Genomic DNA, 20,739 nt, shown 5'->3' with positions numbered 1-20,739 from the left:
CCAACAAATAAAAGTAAATAAAAAATAAGCGTTCTGCTTAAATGGAGGTTGACAAAAGCGAAAGGTCTCCCAAAGGGCCAAAATTTTGATTCTCTCCCCGACAAAATTGCTGCCCAGCATGTCCTCAGAATGCTTTGGTGCCCAAGAACACAGTATGAGAACAGACGGCAGAAGTGACACAAGGGCTGTTTCAGAAAGACAGTTTTTACATGAAGAGACAAGAGTCAGGATGGGACACAGATGAATATGAGACAAATGACTGGATCCTGGTTTGAGTGCATGTTCCATTTTGTCATAAAACTTGTACTTTTAAAAACATTAAGTTGGGGGCCGGCACTATGGCATAGTAGGTAAAGCCTCCACCTCCAGTGCCAGCTCCCAGTGGGAGCCGGTTCAAGTCCCAGCTGCTCCACTTCCTATCCAGCTCTCTGCTATGGCCTGGAAAAGCAGTGGAAAGTGGACCAAGTCCTTGGGCCCCTATACCTGTGTAGGAGACCCAGAGGAAGTTCTTGGCTCCTGGCTTCAGATCGGCATAGCTTCAGCCATTGCGGCCATTTGGGGAGTGAGTCAGCGGATGGAAGACTTTCTCTCTCTCTGCTTCTGCCTCTCTATAACTCTGCCTTTTAAATAAATAAATAAATAAATAAATCTTCCAAAAAAAAAAAAAACAAACCCTCAAGTGGGATGGCAATTGGCACAGCAATTAAGATGCCATTTGGGATGCCAACTTCCCATATCAGAAAGCCTGGGCTCAAGTCCTGGCTCCTCTCCCATTTCTGCTTCCTGCTAATGCAAATCCTGGAAGTCAGTAGTAATGACTCAAGTACATGAGTCCCTGCCACCCACATGGGAGACCAAGATTGAGTTTTGGGATCATGGTTATGGCCTGACCCTCCCTCATCCACTGCAGGTATATGGGAAGTGAATCAGTAGATGGAAGATCTGTGACTCTCTCTCTCTAAAAGAATAAAAAATATTTTTTTAAATAGAACCAAGTGAAGAGATTATATGCACAAGGCTCACTCCTTATACTTATTTACTTCTTTAGGTATAAAGAGTTTATAATGCTCCAAAGATAAATATCAACATCACTGCTTAAAAGATTCTTGACTCGAATAAATGGGAAAAATAATTGTGCCTTTATGCAACCTAATTTTCAAGACCGACACTCTGGAGACTCATAACTCTAGTGAAAGAATATCCAGGTCAAGTGGAATTTCAACTCTCATCAAATTCTACATACCCCAGTTCTGTCTCCAATAAAACTCCAACGTTTTTTGCCTTGCAAAGTGTCTTTTCACTACATAATGAATCCTCTGGATAAGCATGTGTGAAAATCCAGCGCGTTTCAGAAGATAAGCCATTGTTGGTGAATGTCCAAAAGGATCTATAGCCCAGCCAGACCGAGGCTTCACTCCTATTGATAAAAGAAACTAAGTGTTATTTTCTTAATTGATACATGAAATAAAAAGTCACACCACATTAAGATCATCAAAACTCTCCAGTCATCTGGGTTATAAGACAAAGGATCTACTTGGCATCACACTTTGCCACAAACTCCCAGCAGGAGCCCTTATTCACCAACTCAAGGTAGCTCACCAACTGGAGCTGAAGAAAGCACTCTACCATCCTACAGAGAGAAAGAAACTTGCAGGACCAAGGCCATGCCCCTTAGATTATTCAGGGAACTCACTGTTACACGGTAAATAGATGTAACCGAATTCATTTCAGAGTACACTTCCTAATCCTAATCCTACCGATTGTTGAGTATCTTTTATACCTTACAACAGTCCCAGATCATCTTATCATATAGTTGTAGAATTGGCCAAAATAACGGCTACCATTTTTCATTAAATCTTTGAGACATTTTATGGCTGATGCCTTCTCTCTACATGGCTCATTTTAATTTTAACAGTCATTGACCCAAGTTGTATCTTAATTTCAAAGAGGATATAATGTAAAAAAAATGAAAATTATAAATGCATATGTTGAAATTAATGAGTTAAGATTATTCATCTAGTATCACATGAATCTGATCTTTCAGTTATTTACAGTTTTCAAATAAGACTTCTATTTATGACCTATAAACCAACATAAATTATATGTTACATGCAATTTTTTCATCCAAACATCTGTTTGGCATCTTTCATGTGCCTAAGATCTTAGCCTTACGGTTAACAAAAATTAGTTAATCCTGATCTTGACAGAGAGCAGAGTTGCAGAGATGCTCATTCAAATACAAAGACTCTTCAAAAAAGTTCATGGAAATGGAACTAAAAATTACTTTTGGTGCAAAAGTTTTTGAATTACACTCATACATGGGTTTTCAAAAGTCTCATGGAAAATTTGTATTATGAATAAGCCATGCATGAATTTTAAAAAAAAAGTGCATCAAAATACATCTACCTTTTAATTCCATTTTCCATGAACTTTTCAGAGTATCCTCATAGGTATAATACAAAGCAATAGCCAAAAAAAAAAAAAGGGGGGGGGGAAGGGCAGAGCAAACAGATGGGAAACCAGAGAAGGTGAGTGAATGCCAACGAACAATCAGAAAAGGAATGGGGGAATTAGAAAACTATCAATAGATGCTAAAAACTAAAACATGAAAGTCTGCTGAGGAATAGGATAGTTACCTATTTTCAGAATGTCTTCCACAAACTGTTAACTAGAAAGAGAAATAATTTAACAGTACAACAAAGAAACTTAGCAAACACACTTCATTCAATTCATGAAGGGTAACATAAACAACATGGGACTACAGACATCATGTGCTCCTGATATGATTTAGTGAGAACAGAACATCACTGCAGTGAGACAGAGGGAGCCAGGACACATAGGAAGAGAGGATACATAAACAGTTTGCATCTAATCATAAGGTAATAGATAAACTCAAATTGAGATGCTTCCTAAGATCAAGAATCTCAAAGAAAGGCTGAGGATGTTCCTGATTAAAGAAGACTAAAGATATATGACAACTAAAAACAATATATGAACCTTGAACTTTGATTGCAGCCTAGACCAGGAAGGGAAAAAAGCAACTTTTATAAAAGAAGTTATTGAGACAACTGACAAAATCTGAATAAAGCCTTGAATTAGATTGTCCTATTGTATGGCTCTTATTATTCTTGATTAGATAACTGTATTCGGATCATGCATCAAAGTACCCTTATCTCTTATGAAATACAAAATGAGGTATTCAGAGATAAGGAGACAAGGTGACTCCAATTTAATCTCAAATGTTTCAGAAAAACATCCATATGAACCCACGCACAGGACACTGAGAGTCCTTCCCAAGTACTACCATGTAACTTATAAAAGTCTGAAATCACATCAAAATTAAGTTATAAATTATTTTTAAAAGAGATTTATGTTGTGTCCAATAGCAAGGGCAGGACAAATTTAGAAACAAGGTTTACAAATATTAAAAAGAATTTCCTTAACACCATAAACAAGACATACAATAACACATGATACTTAATATTGGACAGTTAATTTTCTTTAAAAATACATAACAAGAAAGGCAATCATCACCATTATCACGTCACTATGTGTATTACAACAAATCTGAACAATTCAATTAAACAACAGATATATGGTCTGAATACTAGATATAGTAAAAAGATGAGATAATTTTTATTTTGAAGATATTATCACATACTTACTACAAAAATTAAGAATCTATATAAAAATTTTAGTCCCTTTACAAATACAACAAACTTCCTGGTTAAAAAACTTGTATGCTTACACATAAAAATCAAAAAAATTTATTTGCTGATATTAAAATGAAGAGAAATGAGAAAGAAACCACAAAATCAAATAAATAAAACTGCAAACCAGAAGATAACATTCATAAAACATTTATACAAGGGTACATCGTAAAATTATCAAAAATAAAAAGGTAACTGTACTTTGGTGCAAAGAAAAATCCATGCACAAAAGGGATTTTCAAAAATTGCATGGAAACTATATATTAGGAAAAAAAGTGCATGGTTGTCAAAAGTATTTGCACCAAACCAAACTTAACTTTTAATTTAATTTCCCACAAATTTTTGAAGTATTATCATATTTCAAAGAGTTCATATTCAGAATATTCAGAATACACTGGTTCACTCCCCAAATTGCTGCAATGGTCAAAGCTGGCCCAATCCAAAGACAGGAGCTTCTTCCGGGTCTCCCACACAGATGCAGGAGCCCAAGCACTTGGGCCATCTTCTTTGTTTTCTTTTTTTTTTTTTTTTTGTTTTGTTTTGTTTTTAAAGATTTATTCATTTGAAAGTCAGAGTTACACACACAGAGAAGGAGAAGCAGAGAAAAAGAGAGAGCGGTCTGGGGGCCGGCGCCGTGGTTCACTTGGTTAATTCTCCACCTGCGGCGCTGGCATCCCATATGGGCACTGGGTTCTAGTCCCGGTTGCTCCTCTTCCAGTCCAGCTCTCTGCTGTGGCCCAGGAGTACGGTGGAGGATGACCCAAGTGCTTGGGCCCCTGCACCTGCATGGGAGACCAGGAAGAAACACCTGGCTTCTGGCTTCGGATCAGCACAATGCTGGCCGTGGCGGCCATTGGGGGAGTGAACCAGTGGAGGGAAGACCTTTCTCTCTGTCTCTCTCTCTCTCTCTCACTGTCTATAACTCTGTCAAATAAATTAAAAAAAAAAAAAGAGAGAGAGAGAGAGAGAGAGGTCTTCCATCTGCTGGTTCACTCCCCAATTGCTGCAACAGTCAGAGCTGCACCGATCTGGAGGCAGGAACCAGGAGCTGCTTCTGGGTCTCCCACGTGGGTGCAGGGGCCCAAGGACTTGGGCCATCTTCTGCTGTTTTCCCAGGCCATAGCAGAGAGCTGGATTGCAAGTAGAGCAGCAAGGTCTTGAACCGGCACCTATATGGGATGCTGGCACTGCAGGTGTTGGCTTTACCTGCTACACCACAGCACTGGTTTGGCCATCTTCTACTACTTTCCCAGGCCATAGCAGAGAGCTGGATTGAAAGTGCAGCAGTCGGCACTAGAATCAGTGTCCATTTGGGATGGTGGGACCACAGGTGGAGGATTAACCTACTGTACTACAGCAGAGGCCCCTGCAATTTACTCTCAATAGCTCCAGTAATAGTAACCCTATCACCAACACAACAATATGAAAAGAGGAAAAAACACAGCAAATGTGTGAAGTTTAATGAATGGTGAAGCTGGATGAAGGACTTATACTTCTCTGTGGTATTCCTAGAACTTTTCTTTAAATTCAAAATTATTTCAAAATGCAAAGTAGAGAAAAAAATTAATGGGGGGTATAAGATACTAATTCATCCCTAACAAAATTGTTTAAAGTATCTAGAAAAAAATTCAATAAAAAATGTTCATTTGTCATAAACTATAAAATTATATTGATATGAAACATCTGCAAAGAGTTACATCCCATGTTACAAAATTAAATATTAGATATCACAATGATTTTAATCAGTCCTAAGTTGCTAAGAGTTATACTGGACATCTGATTTTATTAGGCCAGCATCCTCATTCCCAATTCTCCTGGTAACACAACTCCTCTCTCACACTGAACCAATTCACACTGTTCCAATTCACAATGTTCACTAATTCACACTGTTTCAATTCACACTGTTCAGGTATGCTGACCCTGCCCTCCATGATTCCTTCTCCTCCACGACCATTTCTGCCAAAATGTCTATGCTTCAGTGACTGGAGATTCTGCACCTCTGGACGCACTGACTGGCTGATCAGATCAAGTATTAAGGATTAAGTTCCGGGCTGGCGCTATGGCACAGTGGGCTAAACCTCTGTCTGAGGCGCCGCATTCCCATATGTGCGACAGTTCTAGTCCCAGCTGCTACACTTCTGATCAAGCTCTACTGCTGTGGGAAAGCAGTAGAAGATGCCTGAAGTGCTTGGGCCCCTGCAGCCATGTGGGAGACCTGGAAGAAGCTCCTGGCTTCAGATCGGCACAGCTCCAGCTGTTGCAGCCATCTGGGAAGTGAACCAGTGGGTGGAAGACCTTTCTCTCTTCTCTCTCTTCTCTTCTCTTCTCTTCTCTCTCTCTCTCTCCCCCTACCTCCTTCTAAAATAAAGAAAGAAAAGCTGGGGAGCAAACAGAGGCAAAAGTAAGCACAGCCCAGAGACACAGTGCCCAGACAGCATACTGATTCTCTTAGATCCTGTCTTCCTGGAGCTGCCACCTCTTTTGGAATTCCCAATGACATACCTATTTTTTTTTTTTCTTAACCTAATAAATTAATTTCCACCTTCTTATGATCAAGAGTCTTAACATATATAATTAAAATCCCCAAATAAGAGAAAAATTCTAAAAATTAACAAATCATAAAATAGATAAAATAATAAGCAAGGTAATTTAATGACCCTAAAAGTGACTACTGCATATCTATGTAGGTGACTTTATGATAGAAGAAACATCATAAATTAATGAAGGATAAATTATTCAGCAATAACCAGTACTAGAAAACATCGGTTCTTTCAAAAATAAGAGCTTCACCTCATATTTCCTAAAGTTAATTACTCAAAATAGCCCAAATGAAGAGAAAACATCAATACATACCTACATGTTTCTCCAGCCACTGATGCCCTTCAATTAGTTGGTCAATTAAGGCAAAATAATGCGAAGTAGCTTCATCTGGCATAACCCAGCCACCTGTCACAATTTCAAACTGACCATTTTCTAGCAAACTGGGGAGAAAAATAAGTTACATTAACAAAACTAATTTCAAATAAAAACCTAAAACAGCATAAACACTTAAGAACAGCTTTTAAATATAGCTAGTATTTACACTAGTTGTTAAAGAAAATTTTTCAATCAAGTATATCTCCCACATAACCTAAAAGCTTCTTAATAAGAAGAGCCCATGTGATTCACTTAGGCTCTTACAGAGCAACTAGCAAACGCTCTTCTCAGTTATGTTTCATGAGTGTTTACTAGAAGACCATCATGGTAAGGACAATATTTGTTTCATTAGATCATAAAAAAGTAATATTTACTGACAAGTTAATCCTGCAAACAACAAAAAACTCCTACTAACTAAAACTCGCATATATCACATAAACCTTGAAATTCAGCAAACATTAGAAAGAATTTTGCTCCAGATTCAGTTAAAACGTATGTCCTAGAGTTTATTTTTCATTACTAAGTGAAATGCTCTAACATTCTCATGATTTGTCTAGTATACATTCCTTTGCCATAATACCATATACAAGGTTAAGAAAAAATCCCCAGTCCAAATAAAATTGAACTGGTTCAAGAAGATACCTTCCTCTGAGCAGGAAAATTAATAACCATAAATTATTAAAAATTTTTAAAGATCCTAGTATAAAAATCAAGAATTTAAGCAAATATCTAAACTTTCACAGATACATTAGTTTGCAACAAGATGGTTTGTTTGGCCAATGGTGTCCAAGTTCAGCAAAGCAGCCTTGGTAAAGATATACATCACTAGATGCATACTAACAAGCCAACTTTAGTTGAAGCAGACCTAAGGCACAAAGGATAAATACTTTCACAAAAAGCATATCACAAAAGTAGCAGCATTAACTCATCTGATTCATTTAAACATATGCATGATCATATAACTAGTGAACAATGGACATGATTCCCAAATAAATAATTCCTTGCATATAATAAAATGAGTTTAATTTGTATTGGGTCAGGGAACATAAACTAGTAGTTCCACATGAAGAGTATGATGATTCATTAGATTATTTAAAGGAACCCAAATTTCCAGTTAAATCTCAGATTCCCTTAGGGCCAAATCAGTAACCTATAAAAAATAAACTGTGACTTTATAAATAGCACACTGCTTTAAGAACACAACTGAACCCAAGAGTATCACTCCCCACCCTTGCAGCCAATGTGCCTTTGTTTATGTATCTTTCTGCAGATTGCTGTTAGCCACGCTGTAGAGGCAATGGACTCAACCTGCCCTATGCCTTATGACCAACAGGCATGTCAGGATGCTTTAGGGTTTAATCTGTGACCAACAAACATCAACCTCATTATCTCAGTGTCCCAATAAACCGGTTTCAGAAGACTTCAAATTGATCAAAGACAAATGCTTTGTTGATCCTGAATAAAGCACAGGAACTACAGACTAGAAAACCACAAAGTAAATGGAAAAAAAAAATCACATCAGTGTTGGAATTTTTCCTTTTTATATCTGTTTGATTTTGCTTCATATTTCCATTTACTCAGGCATAAATGTTCAAGGAATCACTGTTTGCTGTCCACCAAGCAATCTAACACATGTAATACAGCAGCTAATTTTCCCAGCTCCACCTGTGAATAAGCCACCCGTTCCCATTCCCTGCAATACCTGAGATGTTCCTCTCATTTCATACTGATCTTGTCTCTGTACATAACAGTTATTTAAAGATCACCCAGTGTATTAATTTGGGAGAGGCATGGAAAGTCTCCCACTTGCTGTGTTGCTTTCCAGTGTTTTCTTACCTATTTCATCTCTGCTACCTTTCCCATTCCTAGCTGGGCCCAGTTGTCCTGGTGTCGCACCTCAAATGGAACTCCCCCAGAGAACTCTCCATGCGTACCTAAGCTAAATCAGCACATCCACATTCCATCACTTCCCAGCCTTTGTAACAAACCAAAATTACCTTACTCACTTGGATGGATCCTCTCTCTCTGCTCCCCATTAGCACATTAAAGTCCCACAGAGCAGGGCCTAGGACACCCTATTTTGTTCACACATGCATGCCCCACACTGAGGAGCTAGAGCTAGCCTCGCATAAAATGGGCACTCAAATATTTCAGTCGTCCAGGTATAAGGTAATCTGATCTATAATATGGCAGGAGAGGGATATGTGGAGCAGGAAACAAAGTATTTGGTGAAAAATTCTCGGTGGGAATCAGGAAACTGCTGGAGACGGAAGAAAAGGTGAAAGCTGATCTGGGACTTGAACCCCAAGTGTTCAGTGGATTGGGTGTGTCCATCCACAGTGCAACAGGGTTCAGAAGGGAAGTCATTTGCAGTGGTGAATATGTACATTTAGGCAGATTTATTCTTTGGTAGTGAAACATCCAAAAGAAAGCATACAAAAGAAATCACAGCCAAAGAGCCAATGAAAAATGTTTCAGTTTTAAGGGTTCCAGAAACAGAGAATATAGGAAAGGATTATTTTCTGAAGAAAGTAATCAAAAGGAGAGCCACAGATCAAGCAGAAAGATAACATCAGAGGAAACAGAGGTGATAATACACTTCAGTGTTTAAGACCCTACTTATGATGCCAAATCTCGTATCAGAGTGCCTGGGTTCAAGCCCCAGCTCTGCTCCCAATTCCAGCTTCCTGCTAAAAGGCAGCAGGCTCAAGCAAGTAGGTCCCTGTCACCCAAGTGGGAAATACAGTTCCAGGCTTCCGCCTGGCCTAATCCAGCTGTTTTGACAGTGAACCAAGAGAAAGGAGATCTCTTTCTTTCCCTCCCTCTCTCTGCCTTTCAAATAAATAAAATTAAAAATTTTTAATTAAAAAGGATATGTTTAGAACAAAAACAATAAATCTGTGAATATAACCTCAAAAATTCTAGGAAAGGGTAATTAGAAGCAAACTGTCCTTTCAATTGGCAAAGGTGTTAAAAAGATACATAGAGTGACTTGGAAAGACACATCAGTGGGTCAGAACACAAAGCTAAGAAACAGATGGTTAAATATTTACATTACTAAAATAGCCATTAAACTAGTGGGGAAAGAATGAATTATTACTGTTTGCTTGTTTTTTAAAGTTTCAATCAGGGTGATTTTAAACAAGCGCAGAAGAGGAATCCCAGATATTACTCCATGGAAGCCAAGGGTCATATTTTAAAATAGCATATTCACATAGTTTTTAAGAACAATTGTGAAGTAGGTGAAAATAGGCATAAATGACACCATAAAAGGAGGCTGACAGGAGTAGTGGAGGAAAAGAGACAGTATCATTCCGGTTATGCACCACCAGCCTCTGCAGCAGGAGCCCTGAGTGACCGAGTGACCCCTCGCCAGCCCACTCAACTGCCTGTTCCGCCTAAAGCTATACAACAGATAGTAAACGAGAAGATTCTTTCATGCAGGAATGTCTGGTTTGCTACGGCATATTTACTGTATTAGGAAGAAATACCTGCCACATGGGCATTCCACCAAAAACAACACAAAAGCCCAGAAACTTCAGAATCATGAAAATTTGTGCTACATTCTAGAACGTAAGTGATATGCACTTAAGACGTATCTGAAGAAGAGAGCAAAAACGAGGAAAGCTGTTGACCTACATAATTGAGAAGCATGACAATGATCACCACTTAGTGATGGCTAAAAAAATTAGGACTGAAAGTCCTAAAGCAACAACCCAATGGGAAATACTTAAAAATACTACAAGCATTGACAAAAAAGCTATACTTGCCTTACAAAAATGGACCATACTTAAAGTTGCTATTGTTAGTGGTAAGACAAAATTCAAACAAACTTTATCTGTACATGCAGGATCTCAATAACATAAAGATTTCAGGGGAAATACATATATGTATGTATGTATGTACAATCTTCAGAAAAAAATTACCTATCAGTACAACAAGCACTTCCAACTATTTCTGTTCACTTAGTGTTTAAACAGCACCAAATGAACTATCTCTGTGAAAGGCAGGGGGAATATAAAATCAAAAAAGATATGTATACTCTATAGAGTCTATGGCTTAGTTTCTACCCAGTCTGATTCCTAGCCAATTTTTTTTACATGTACCCTGCTCACTGTTTCCTAAGATACATGAGAATTAAAATCAAAAAGAATAAGCTATAGGAAAGTGAGGGAAACAAAGGAAAACACACACACATGCACACACGCACACACAAATGCAAGAGGATCTTCACAAAGTTTATAGAAAATGCATGCTATGAAAAACTATGCCTGGTTTTCTAAACTTTTTGCAGCCAAACAAACATAAGTTTTCATTCCATTTTTCCACAGACATTATGAAGTACCCTCAAAGGTATGTTCATTTGTGTTTAAATCAGGAAATGAGGTAGCACTCTTCAAAATCAACAATGCTTATGTTTCACTTTTTACAATGGTGAGTTGACTTGTGACTACTGCCAAAGGCATTAATATATTTCCATGTTTTATTTCAGTCCTGGAGAATTTGGTATAAAAAGCTTAAGGAAATGACCGATTAAAATTAAGCTGAGCATATCTGTCACTGCTCATTTTGCCTAAATGCAGAATTTGCACATAAGAATTTACTGTGAAGCACAAGAAGCTGCAGACTGTCTTCTCTGAGTGTCACTTTTCCCCTGTGTAGCATCTCAGACATTGGGAATTTGGTCACACACAGAGGGATACACTCAAAGAGCTTTTCTCCCTAATAGGGAAATCGTTACAGACAACTTAGTAGCAAACAATGCATCATTTAGCAAGCTTCAAAGAATCACAAATTAATTTCACATGAGAAAATGAGTTGAATTTCTAATCATACATCTGGGGAAATTTGAAATAATACAAGATGATGTACAGGGTTTCATTCCTAAATAAAAAATTAAGTTAAATAGAAAATTCAGAAAGATAGAGGTTCTCAGAGAATCAATTTATACCCAAAAGACATTTGTTAATCAGATTCTCTGATTCATTTTCCTTTCATGAGGAATAAATACAGACAGTAAAAATGAGCTTTGGTTTAAAACCCACCATATATTAATTGGAGGAACTCCTATTTTTAAATTTTGTTGATGCCTATCTTTAAAGATGTAATATAAGAGGAAAAGAGAGAAAATCAGTGACCTCTCATCATTTCTCCCTCATTGCATTCCCACTACAGCCCCTTCCCTCAGCTTGCTGTCCCTGCTCTCTGTCTGCCTGGAAGGTTCTTCCATCCAGTGTGTGCCTTGTTGGCTCTCAGAGATACATCACTAACTGTTATCAAACCAGCATATTCCACCCAGACCCCACCTAAATCATTGTCTTTCATAAAAGCCCCAGCATTTCTTTCATAGTATTTCTAATGAAATTTAATTATACATCCGTGTTTTACTGTTTCTTTTCCTCCAGTAGACTGTTGAGCTCCAGAGGCTGGAATACATGTGCTTTGTTCATTACTGAGCACTCAGGGTTCCTACAGCACAAAAGGGTTCTCATAATGTGAAAGAAAAGACAAAGGATACAAAACAGTCATGGCAGAAAAAACTGGTTTCCCACAGATGAAAAGAAATTTCACCTCACTCCAAAGGAAATGCAAAGTGGAAACTTCAACGCGGTGACATTTTTCACCTATCAGACCAGAAAGAACAAAACATTGTATAACATACTGCGATGTCAATGATGTGTGGAAACAGGTTTTCTCACATACTGCTGGGGATAACTATCAAGTTTCAACACGCATGTATGTTCTAACTACGCTCATTCAAGATACGGAAAAGCATTTTTAAAAAAGGAAAGGAAAGCACTGTGAGGCAGGTGTGGTGGCACAGTGGGTTAAGTTGCTACTGGGGATGCCCGCAGCCCACATCTGGGTGCCTGGGATCAAGTCCCACCTCCATTTCTGCTCCAGCTTCCTGCTGATGCATGTGGGAGGCAGCAGATGACAGCTCAAGTACTTGGTTTCCTGCCACCCACAAAAGAAACCCAGATGGAGCTCCAGGCTCCTGGCTTCATACTAGCCCAGTCCCAGCACTTGCAAGTATTTGGGGAGTGAACCAATGGATGAGGAAGATCTTTTTCTCTCTCTCACTTTGCCATTCAAATAAATAAATAAAACTTTAAAAATTAGAACTACTTGATTCTTTAGAAAAAGAATTAAAGAAAATCACTGCATATATTAAAGATAAAAGATATCAGAATAACCAGAAATAAAACTACATGGTCACCAACTGGTAGTAAATAAATTAAAACCAATTCCTAAAACAGACTTAACTAAAAGCTTCTCTAAGATCCATGCTTGCAAAGCAGCATGGTACCAACACTTTTCACAAGTGCCTCAACAGGCTATCCTCTTCCAGCCCCTGCCCATACTCACAATCCTCTTCCCACAACCTGGACTTCCTTCCCTACATTCTGACACCCCCTTCTTGACTGGATCCTTCTAGTTTCAGCTTGAAAACCAATCACTTTCTTCGGGAAGCCTTTCAACGCCCACTTCTTGCTTCCACAGAGGAAAACACTGCACTGTAAGACTAGGCTAAATTATGTATCTTCTCCCTCTTCCCTGAGGGCTGGGACCTGGTCAGTCTTGCTCACCTCTGCATCCCCGGAGCTTAACACAATAAATATCTGTTGAGTGAACGGTGGAGTAAACAGGAGAAGGCTTCTGAGATGAGGTAATATCTCCACTGAGTCTTGAGAAATGAGTAGGATTCAAACTACCCAGTGCACAACAGGAAAACAAACAAACCTCAAGCTGAGCGCAAGGGCCAGTTCCCAAGAGGCAAGAAACAGCATGTGCATGAGGACACCCACGTGGCCCCCTGTGCCTGGGAGTAGGGCGTGAGGCAGCTGGGGGTGGTCGTGCAGAGAGGAATCAGAAGAAGCCAGAGTAGCCACGCAAAGGAGACTGGTCTGTACTTTTTGATGCTGAAGGGTCCCTGAAGCAAACAAGCACCGTGGTCAGACTCACAGATGGGAACCTAACTCTGTAGGTGAAGTGCGGGACACCTGGAACTGGCACAGCTGCAATCAGGCGCTCACCTGGAGCTTTGTCTCAACAGTAGTACATGAGAACAAAGGATAAGAAACGAGGGGTCAGGATCCAGAGATACTGCAGGGGCAGAACTGGCCAAGCTCAGGAGGAATGGCAGGCTCCGGGTGACCTTGTACATGTGCCTTACTTTGGCACCTCTGCCCCAGCTTCCTCAACAGCACAATGAGGTTAACAAGGCACCTTCACTCATGAGGACGCTAAGGATTGACTGATCAAATTCGTGAGTGCTCAGATATGCCCGGCACACAGCACACAGTCCCTAAGTGTTAGCTCCTCCTACTGCTGGTAACAAGGACGTCTGCAGCTGGAAGAGCCCAATGGCTGGGAACTGGAGCAGCAAGCATGCGACGTGCAGAGAGGAACACAAGGGGCATCAGCACACAGACAAGAGGGGGCCAATCTGGAAGGGCACAAAGGACAGCAAACAGGAATGCTCTGCACTGTACCAACAGAAGCTGCAAAGACAGAGCTCAGGTCACAGAAGCCAAAAAGGGAAGAATTTCAAGGGGGAGGGCGATGGTCAGCATCGATGCTGCAAAGAGAAATCTTCCCTGAGGCCCGAGGGAGGCATGGACAAGGGGTGGACAGAGCATTTCAGAAGTCCCTTGTGGCCTTTCCCTGTGTCCTTGACATAAAGAGAAGCCAGGAGCTGAAGCGAGTGAGAGAGAGGAACTAAAGAGCTGCCTCGTTCAAGATGAACTGGAGCGTGGAGGGGGTGGGGATGGGACTACTTTGTAAAAGAAATGCACACTGCTGCTTCAACCACTAGAACTGAAGTTATTTTAAAAGCCAGTTGGCACTGCTTTGATCCCTCTGATGACATGCTAAGCATCTTCAGGCTCTAACTCAATTCAAATCTGCACTGACTCCAAGTATCTTGAGGCACAGCATAACTTCGTGCTGCTCCGCAAATTTTACAGCAGCTTTGGTTAAATACCATAAAATCTGACCTGTATAAAATGTAGGATCAACTTAGCCCATATAAGAGCATTAATGCCCACTGTTCTAGGAAAACTCAAATGTATATCCAGTTCGGTATGGATTCTTATTATTTAAGAAAATCACATCAGATATGTCTCTGATTTCAATAAGCAAGCAAAGATAGCTAACAGGATAAGGTGGATGGTTCACTTAAATGTGAACCTAGGGGAAAAAGTGCGCGTTCTTGGCAAAGAAATCAGCAATGTGGTAAAGATACAGTGTCCATATGAAGCAAGTCTCGTCCATCCACCTGGCACACACTTTGCGGCTGGCTAGGACTTTGGTGCAAACAATGCAGACTGTGTGAGGTTCCAATACTTGGCAGGTTTCTCCAGGAGAACAGGTCCCAACAGCAGAAACAGATGCTCTGTAAAACACTGCTCTACCACCCCAAGGGACATGCACAAGATGCTGGGGACACAGGGAGGCGTATGTCTCAGCGCTAGACTCTGAAACAGGGTCCCCATGGGGATGCATGTATCATAAACATCACACAGTGTTTAACTACACTTAGCCCAAAATACCCAAATATGAAGACATGAAGCCGAAAGAGTTAAAAGGCCATTCACCAACCAGTTGATTTTTCAAAACAAAACAGGCACTGCCAGAAAACAAGTGCATTATTTTATGACATGCGGTTTCATTAAAATCCACTATAATTCATTACATTATTTTGGATCACCAAAAAAAAAAAAAAAAAGAGAGAGAGAGAGAGAGAGAGAGAGAAAGAGATGTTTGTTGCATGGGTCTCTTTTTAGTTAACCAGATTTTCACTTTCAAAAGCTTCAAAGAGCAGCATACTGCAGCCACCGTGGAGTAAGAACCCCACAAGCATCTGCTCGCATAGATCATGGGGTTTTTGAGTTATGTTTCCATTAGTTCCCACAGCCATTTGGTATTCTTCGGGGACAAGGCAGGCTTACGTGGAACTTGCTCTGCAAGGGCTAGCTCACAAATTTAGGGCCAGATGTTTAATCCATAGCTCATCTTCAGAAAGGTGAAGCCAAGCCACTCCATGAGCATGACATTAGGAGCCGAAAAAATGCGATCAGTAATGTCCCTTAGCACATAAGAAGAATTTTTAAAAAATGGAACAAATCTAAATATCTGTTAAGTTTTCCTCAAAACACACATATTTCAGCAACGAATATCAAGAATATTATGTTTAAGTATGTAGGGAAGCCGGCGCCGCGGCACACTAGGCTGATCCTCTGCCTAGCGGCGCCGGCACACCGGGTTCTAGTCCCGGTGGGGCGCCGGATTCTGTCCCGGTTGCCCCTCTTCCAGGCCAGCCCTCTGCTGTGGCCAGGGAGTGCAGTGGAGGATGGCCCAGGTGCTTGGGCCCTGCACCCCATGGGAGACCAGGAAAAGCACCTGGCTCCTGGCTCCTGCCATCGGATCAGCATGGTGCGCCGGCCGCAGCGCGCCGTCCGCGGCGGCCATTGGAGGGTGAACCAACGGCAAAAAGGAAGATCTTTCTCTCTGTCTCTCTCTCTCACTGTCCACTCTGCCTGTCAAAAAAAAAAAAAAAAAAAAAAAAAAACAAAAAACAAAAAACAAAAAACAAGTATGTAGGGAAAAAAATGGTACTACCCTAGTTCCACGGTTAACGCAGTAAGTGAATAAAAGTGAATGATGAAAGCTAGAAGGGAAACAACCTTATCTTGGCCAGAAATAAAGTTCAGTGCCCTAATTAGCGTCCATAAGACAATTTCTTTTTTAAGCAAAATGATACTAAGCTTCAGGCCTATATTTCAGAGTAGTTCCCAATGCCAAAAGAGCAGCTCTTGAAAGCAGCTGAAGGTATGACAAGGGATTGAGCACTTGATTCCAATTTACATTCTCCCCTCAGTATCTTATCATCCTGAATACTAGCTGAATCATACGAAACTGTCATTTTTCTGCATGAAAAGCCATCAGATGTTTGTTAGCAATTTTATACAGTTCAACCTAAGTAAAATGGCCAACAGGAGAAAAACAGGGAGAAAGAGAGCAGGCACCTTGCATCCAGACAGGACCAGGAGAAGGAGGCCATCCACATTCCATAAGGCAGACAGCATTTCTGCCAGATACAGTGTATAGGAAACCAGAATTCAACTAGCAGTAACCCGCAAGCTCCCTGCATAAAATCAGCATGGCGTCCCAACTCAGAAATGGAGAATTCCGAGATGCTGGTAACTGCTCTGAATCCGGAAGGCCAAGGGCTAAGACAAAGCGGAATCTTGGGACAGGTCTAATCACAGTGCCCATCCATCCTTCACCCTCCACAGTTGTGAGGGCTCCACTGTACTCCACACCCTGTGACTGCTGCTGAAGACTGGGTGCTGACACAGACACACTGGGAGGGAGGGAGGCAAGCACAGCCTCCCCTTATAAAACACAGCAGACAGCAGGCCCAGCTTCCTTTAGCTGGAGCTGGACCCTGCCCTAGGCCCCGTGGAGCAGCGCATTCAGACAAACCACACACAGAGAAAGCTGCATGTAGAAAGCCAGCCCCAGGCTCAGCAGCTCCATGGAAAGGAAAACGCATGGATGTGGCCTTTCTGATCTCACAAGTGATTCTGGCACTTTCCCCAGATGCTGAATCCTAGAAGCTCAAATCATGTTCCAGGATCTAATTCTCCAACAGAGGAAATAAGGTGGAAACCAGCAGCTGGCTGTGTTGTCCACAAGCAACATGAACTGACTCTGGAAAGCAACTGCACTGGGACTCTTCCAGCCACAAGGACCTGAAGACAGACTGAATCTAAGTGACAGGTGTGCTGCGGGGACCTCGACAAAGGACAGGAAGAGTCCTACAGATGAGGGTGCTGTGAGGCAGGGCCTGCAAGTCTCCCTCCCTTCCATCTGCCAGCCTTACTTCACTCTCTAAAGATGCAAAACCCTGGTTAATAATGTGCTGACTCACTGAGATCAGGTCACAGAGGATACAAGTTTCCTGCAGGAGAGACGGTTTCCCAAAAGGAAATCAGGTGGACTGGCCGCTGGCTAGCCCCTGCTCGCTATTACTCACAGCAAGGAAACGGCCAGCATTTGAGGCCAGTTACGCTGCACTGGGACAAATTCCAGGTGTGGATGCAGCTGATCTTGCTCAAGGATAGGTAAAAAAGGGAAAATATCTAGATTTATGCACAATGATATAAAGATCACAGAGCTACAGTTAAAACCAAGCACTGCTTGACAGAAAGGCATATTTGATGCTAGGAAGCACTGGATTGGAAACAGACCCTTGAAAAAAATCCCCTCCCCCTGCCCATGTGGTAAATATATGAGAAAGGGGGGCTAGAGACTAAAAAACCAGGTTCTAAAACAAAAGCAGTAGTCAATTAGCAATATAGAAAACTAAAATTAAAGACACATAAGTTTAAGAAACATGTATGATGAAAATTATACAAATCCAGATATATAATTTGGTGAAAACATAGAATTCCATGAATATAGTTTTAAAAAATGCTAAAAACATCTGAGCCCAGGTGGGGAAAAAAAGTTATCAATGGGGCATGGGGCATGATATAATGAAGCTCTTTTAAGATACAAAACAAATTTTATACTTAAACTCTCCTTTTGAAAAAAGACTCTCAAGATGACTTTAGAACTTATAAATTCCAAGGGAAATACTCAAAATGGCAAATCAAAGTTAAAATAGTAAGAATCACTAATGTTTACCGGGTATCAAAAAACTGCAGTGTGCACTGTGTTTGGTTTTTCATTTGTATTACTTCAATCCTCATAAAACTGGAATAAATTAGGCCCCAAAACCATTCTTATTTGACAAATAAAGAATCTGAGATGCAGAGAGGTTAAGTCACCTGTCCACAATTACACCGTAAACAGGAGGAATCTGAATCCAGGTGGCCTGGCCCAGTGATCAGCCTTTTCAGCTACTACCAAAGCAGCTGTCCTTAAAGAAAGAACGAGAAGGGCAGCCCAGGCCAGGCAAATCCAAACAAAGCTACAACCAAAGTGTGGTGGTGACAGCAGAGTCAGTCATGAAAAGGAGAAAAGAGGGTGAATGGTCAACGATGAGACACACAATTCCAGGCCTGGAGTGGCCGGTGCTTTCCAGTCCCTACCTGATAGCCGATGTTCAGGAATCATCTATTGTGAATAAAGGAATGAATGAGCTAATAACAAAGGTCAGGCAAGTACAGAAATACCCAAATCAAAGAACAGTAGCAAGAAAAAAGTACAGTCAATTCTGTTAAAAATGCTTCTTTTCAAAACAGGAATTCCTCGCTAAGTGACTGGGAAGAAATTTTGTTTGGCTTATAGACAATTGACTCCTTGAGGAACGCTCAGTGAAGGCAGAAAACGGCGCCACACCACGCAGAAACACGAGATCACACCCGTGCCTCAGACATCCACCAGCTCCCTCATTCACTGTGTGTTATGCACCACAGCCATCCACATCTCTGTGCAACTTCCCATCAGATTTCAGAAAGCTTTTGCCACCACTTCCCAGTCACAAAGCACATGTGCTCCCAACACCCACTTTCACCAGCTAGCTGGAGAACGAAAGTGTGTGGTCCACAGTCAATGACCACATGATGTTAAAGCTGGTTTTTAGTCAAGCACAACTTGGGAAAAAACAACGCTTGCAAACTGAAAATTTTTCTGCCATACTCAAGTCAAGGAACAAATAATAACCAGAGTCTCAGGACATTTAGCGGGAAATACAGTAATGAAAAAATGACATAGAAATTTAAAAGCTAGCTTGAGCAGTGCTGAAAGGCAAAAATGCAGATGGAGAGGTGTCCTTTGTTAATATAAATGGACTGGCACATTTAGCATTAGTCAGTGCTGGTAAAAGGAATTACAAAAGATGAAAGCACAGAGATTCAGAGTAATAACAGGTAAAATATAAAAAGGTTCTTGGGGAGTAACAGGGTGGGCAAAAACCAACAAAAATACCAGAGCTTTAGCCAGTGTAATGAAGATGGGGGGTGGGGGACAGAGTCCCAAAAGAAACAATGAGGAAAAATACAGAAGGGATAAATTTTTTAAAATCTGAACAATCTGAGTAAAATATCTAAGATTATAGTTTTAGAAAATATAAAGTATTATTTGTTCTCAAGAATAATGTTAGATCTAAACAAACAAAAAATTTAATCTTAAACTTAGTAAAAGAATTACTTCTATAACACCAGTTTCACATGGCTTTGAAGTATAGGGAAGTTCTTACTTTTAAAAGGTTGCAAGCTAGTAGGTAGCCAAATCTAAACTAAGAATTCAGAAACATGTTCTACTTGGCTCTGTGAGAGTGTGTTTATGTGCATGTGCACGCGTGCAAGCACACATGCGCCCACCTGTGTACATTAATCTAAATTAGCTACTCACATTTCAGTTTAAAAAGTCAAAGTATGTTTCGTGACATTTTAGATTTCCAGGTTGTCCTGGGTAACCGAAGGGACAACCTGACAGGCACAGTTCGGCTGGAGTAGAAGAGTGGCTGGACCTCTCCTTACAATGGTTACTGGGTTCCTCCTGGTACTCATGGGGGTGCACAGCCTGCACTATGGTGCCTTCCTAGCCAGCCACGCAACCACCTGAAGCCTGCTATGGGTGGGAGGGGGGAATGCTTCAATAAATAGGATAGAAAATCAATTCTGCTCAAATTGCTTTTAAATGCTTATGTCAGTTTCTATCAAAATCCAAAGAGATTTTGTTTTTGGTTGGACAGAAATTAACAAATTAATTCTAAAGCTCTTTGGAAAAATTAAAGGTCATTCATTAAAAGAAGCTTTCAATAAAGAAAGACAAGGGGAAAACTTAACCTGTCAGTTAATGAGACTATGGTAGAGCAGCAACAATTAACCAACCCACAGGAAAGCCTGTGAAACAGGCCAAAAGCCCAGAAACCAATGCATATTTAAATACAATAAAAGTGGCATTTCCAATCAGTAGGATAGGATGGACTACTGAACTCTCAGGGAGGAGCAACAGCACAGCCCCTGAGCGAGACAGCCTGGACTAAGACAACACAGTGCAGCCATGTTCTAGTGGGATGACCCCGGCACACTGATGCCCTGAGATGCAGAGTAAAGACAATCATGGTATCTGCTTCACAGGCCTGTTGTGTCGA

General features: G+C 40.6%; 1 protein-coding gene across 4 annotated transcripts in view; it reads right to left on the bottom strand.

Annotated features, from left to right (window-relative positions):
- The window catches only part of MAN2A1 (mannosidase alpha class 2A member 1), a 169,822-nt gene that overhangs the window by 108,046 nt on the left and 41,037 nt on the right, over nucleotides 1-20,739 (bottom strand). For all 4 annotated transcript variants that reach the window (XR_011381959.1, XR_007922515.2, XM_051853587.2 and 1 more), the window contains 2 exons: nucleotides 6,564-6,691; nucleotides 1,244-1,417 (listed from right to left, as the gene is read on the bottom strand). Coding sequence is in view for 2 of the 4 variants with exons in the window: in XM_051853587.2 (XP_051709547.2) it covers nucleotides 1,244-1,417; nucleotides 6,564-6,691 (302 nt within the window). In the remaining 2 variants the exon portion in view is untranslated. The remainder of the gene's footprint in view (nucleotides 1-1,243; nucleotides 1,418-6,563; nucleotides 6,692-20,739) is intronic.

The sequence above is a fragment of the Oryctolagus cuniculus genome, chromosome 14 (genome assembly GCF_964237555.1).
Source record: "Oryctolagus cuniculus chromosome 14, mOryCun1.1, whole genome shotgun sequence".
NCBI lineage: Eukaryota > Metazoa > Chordata > Mammalia > Lagomorpha > Leporidae > Oryctolagus > Oryctolagus cuniculus.
This window is presented reverse-complemented; position numbering and strand designations above follow the sequence as displayed.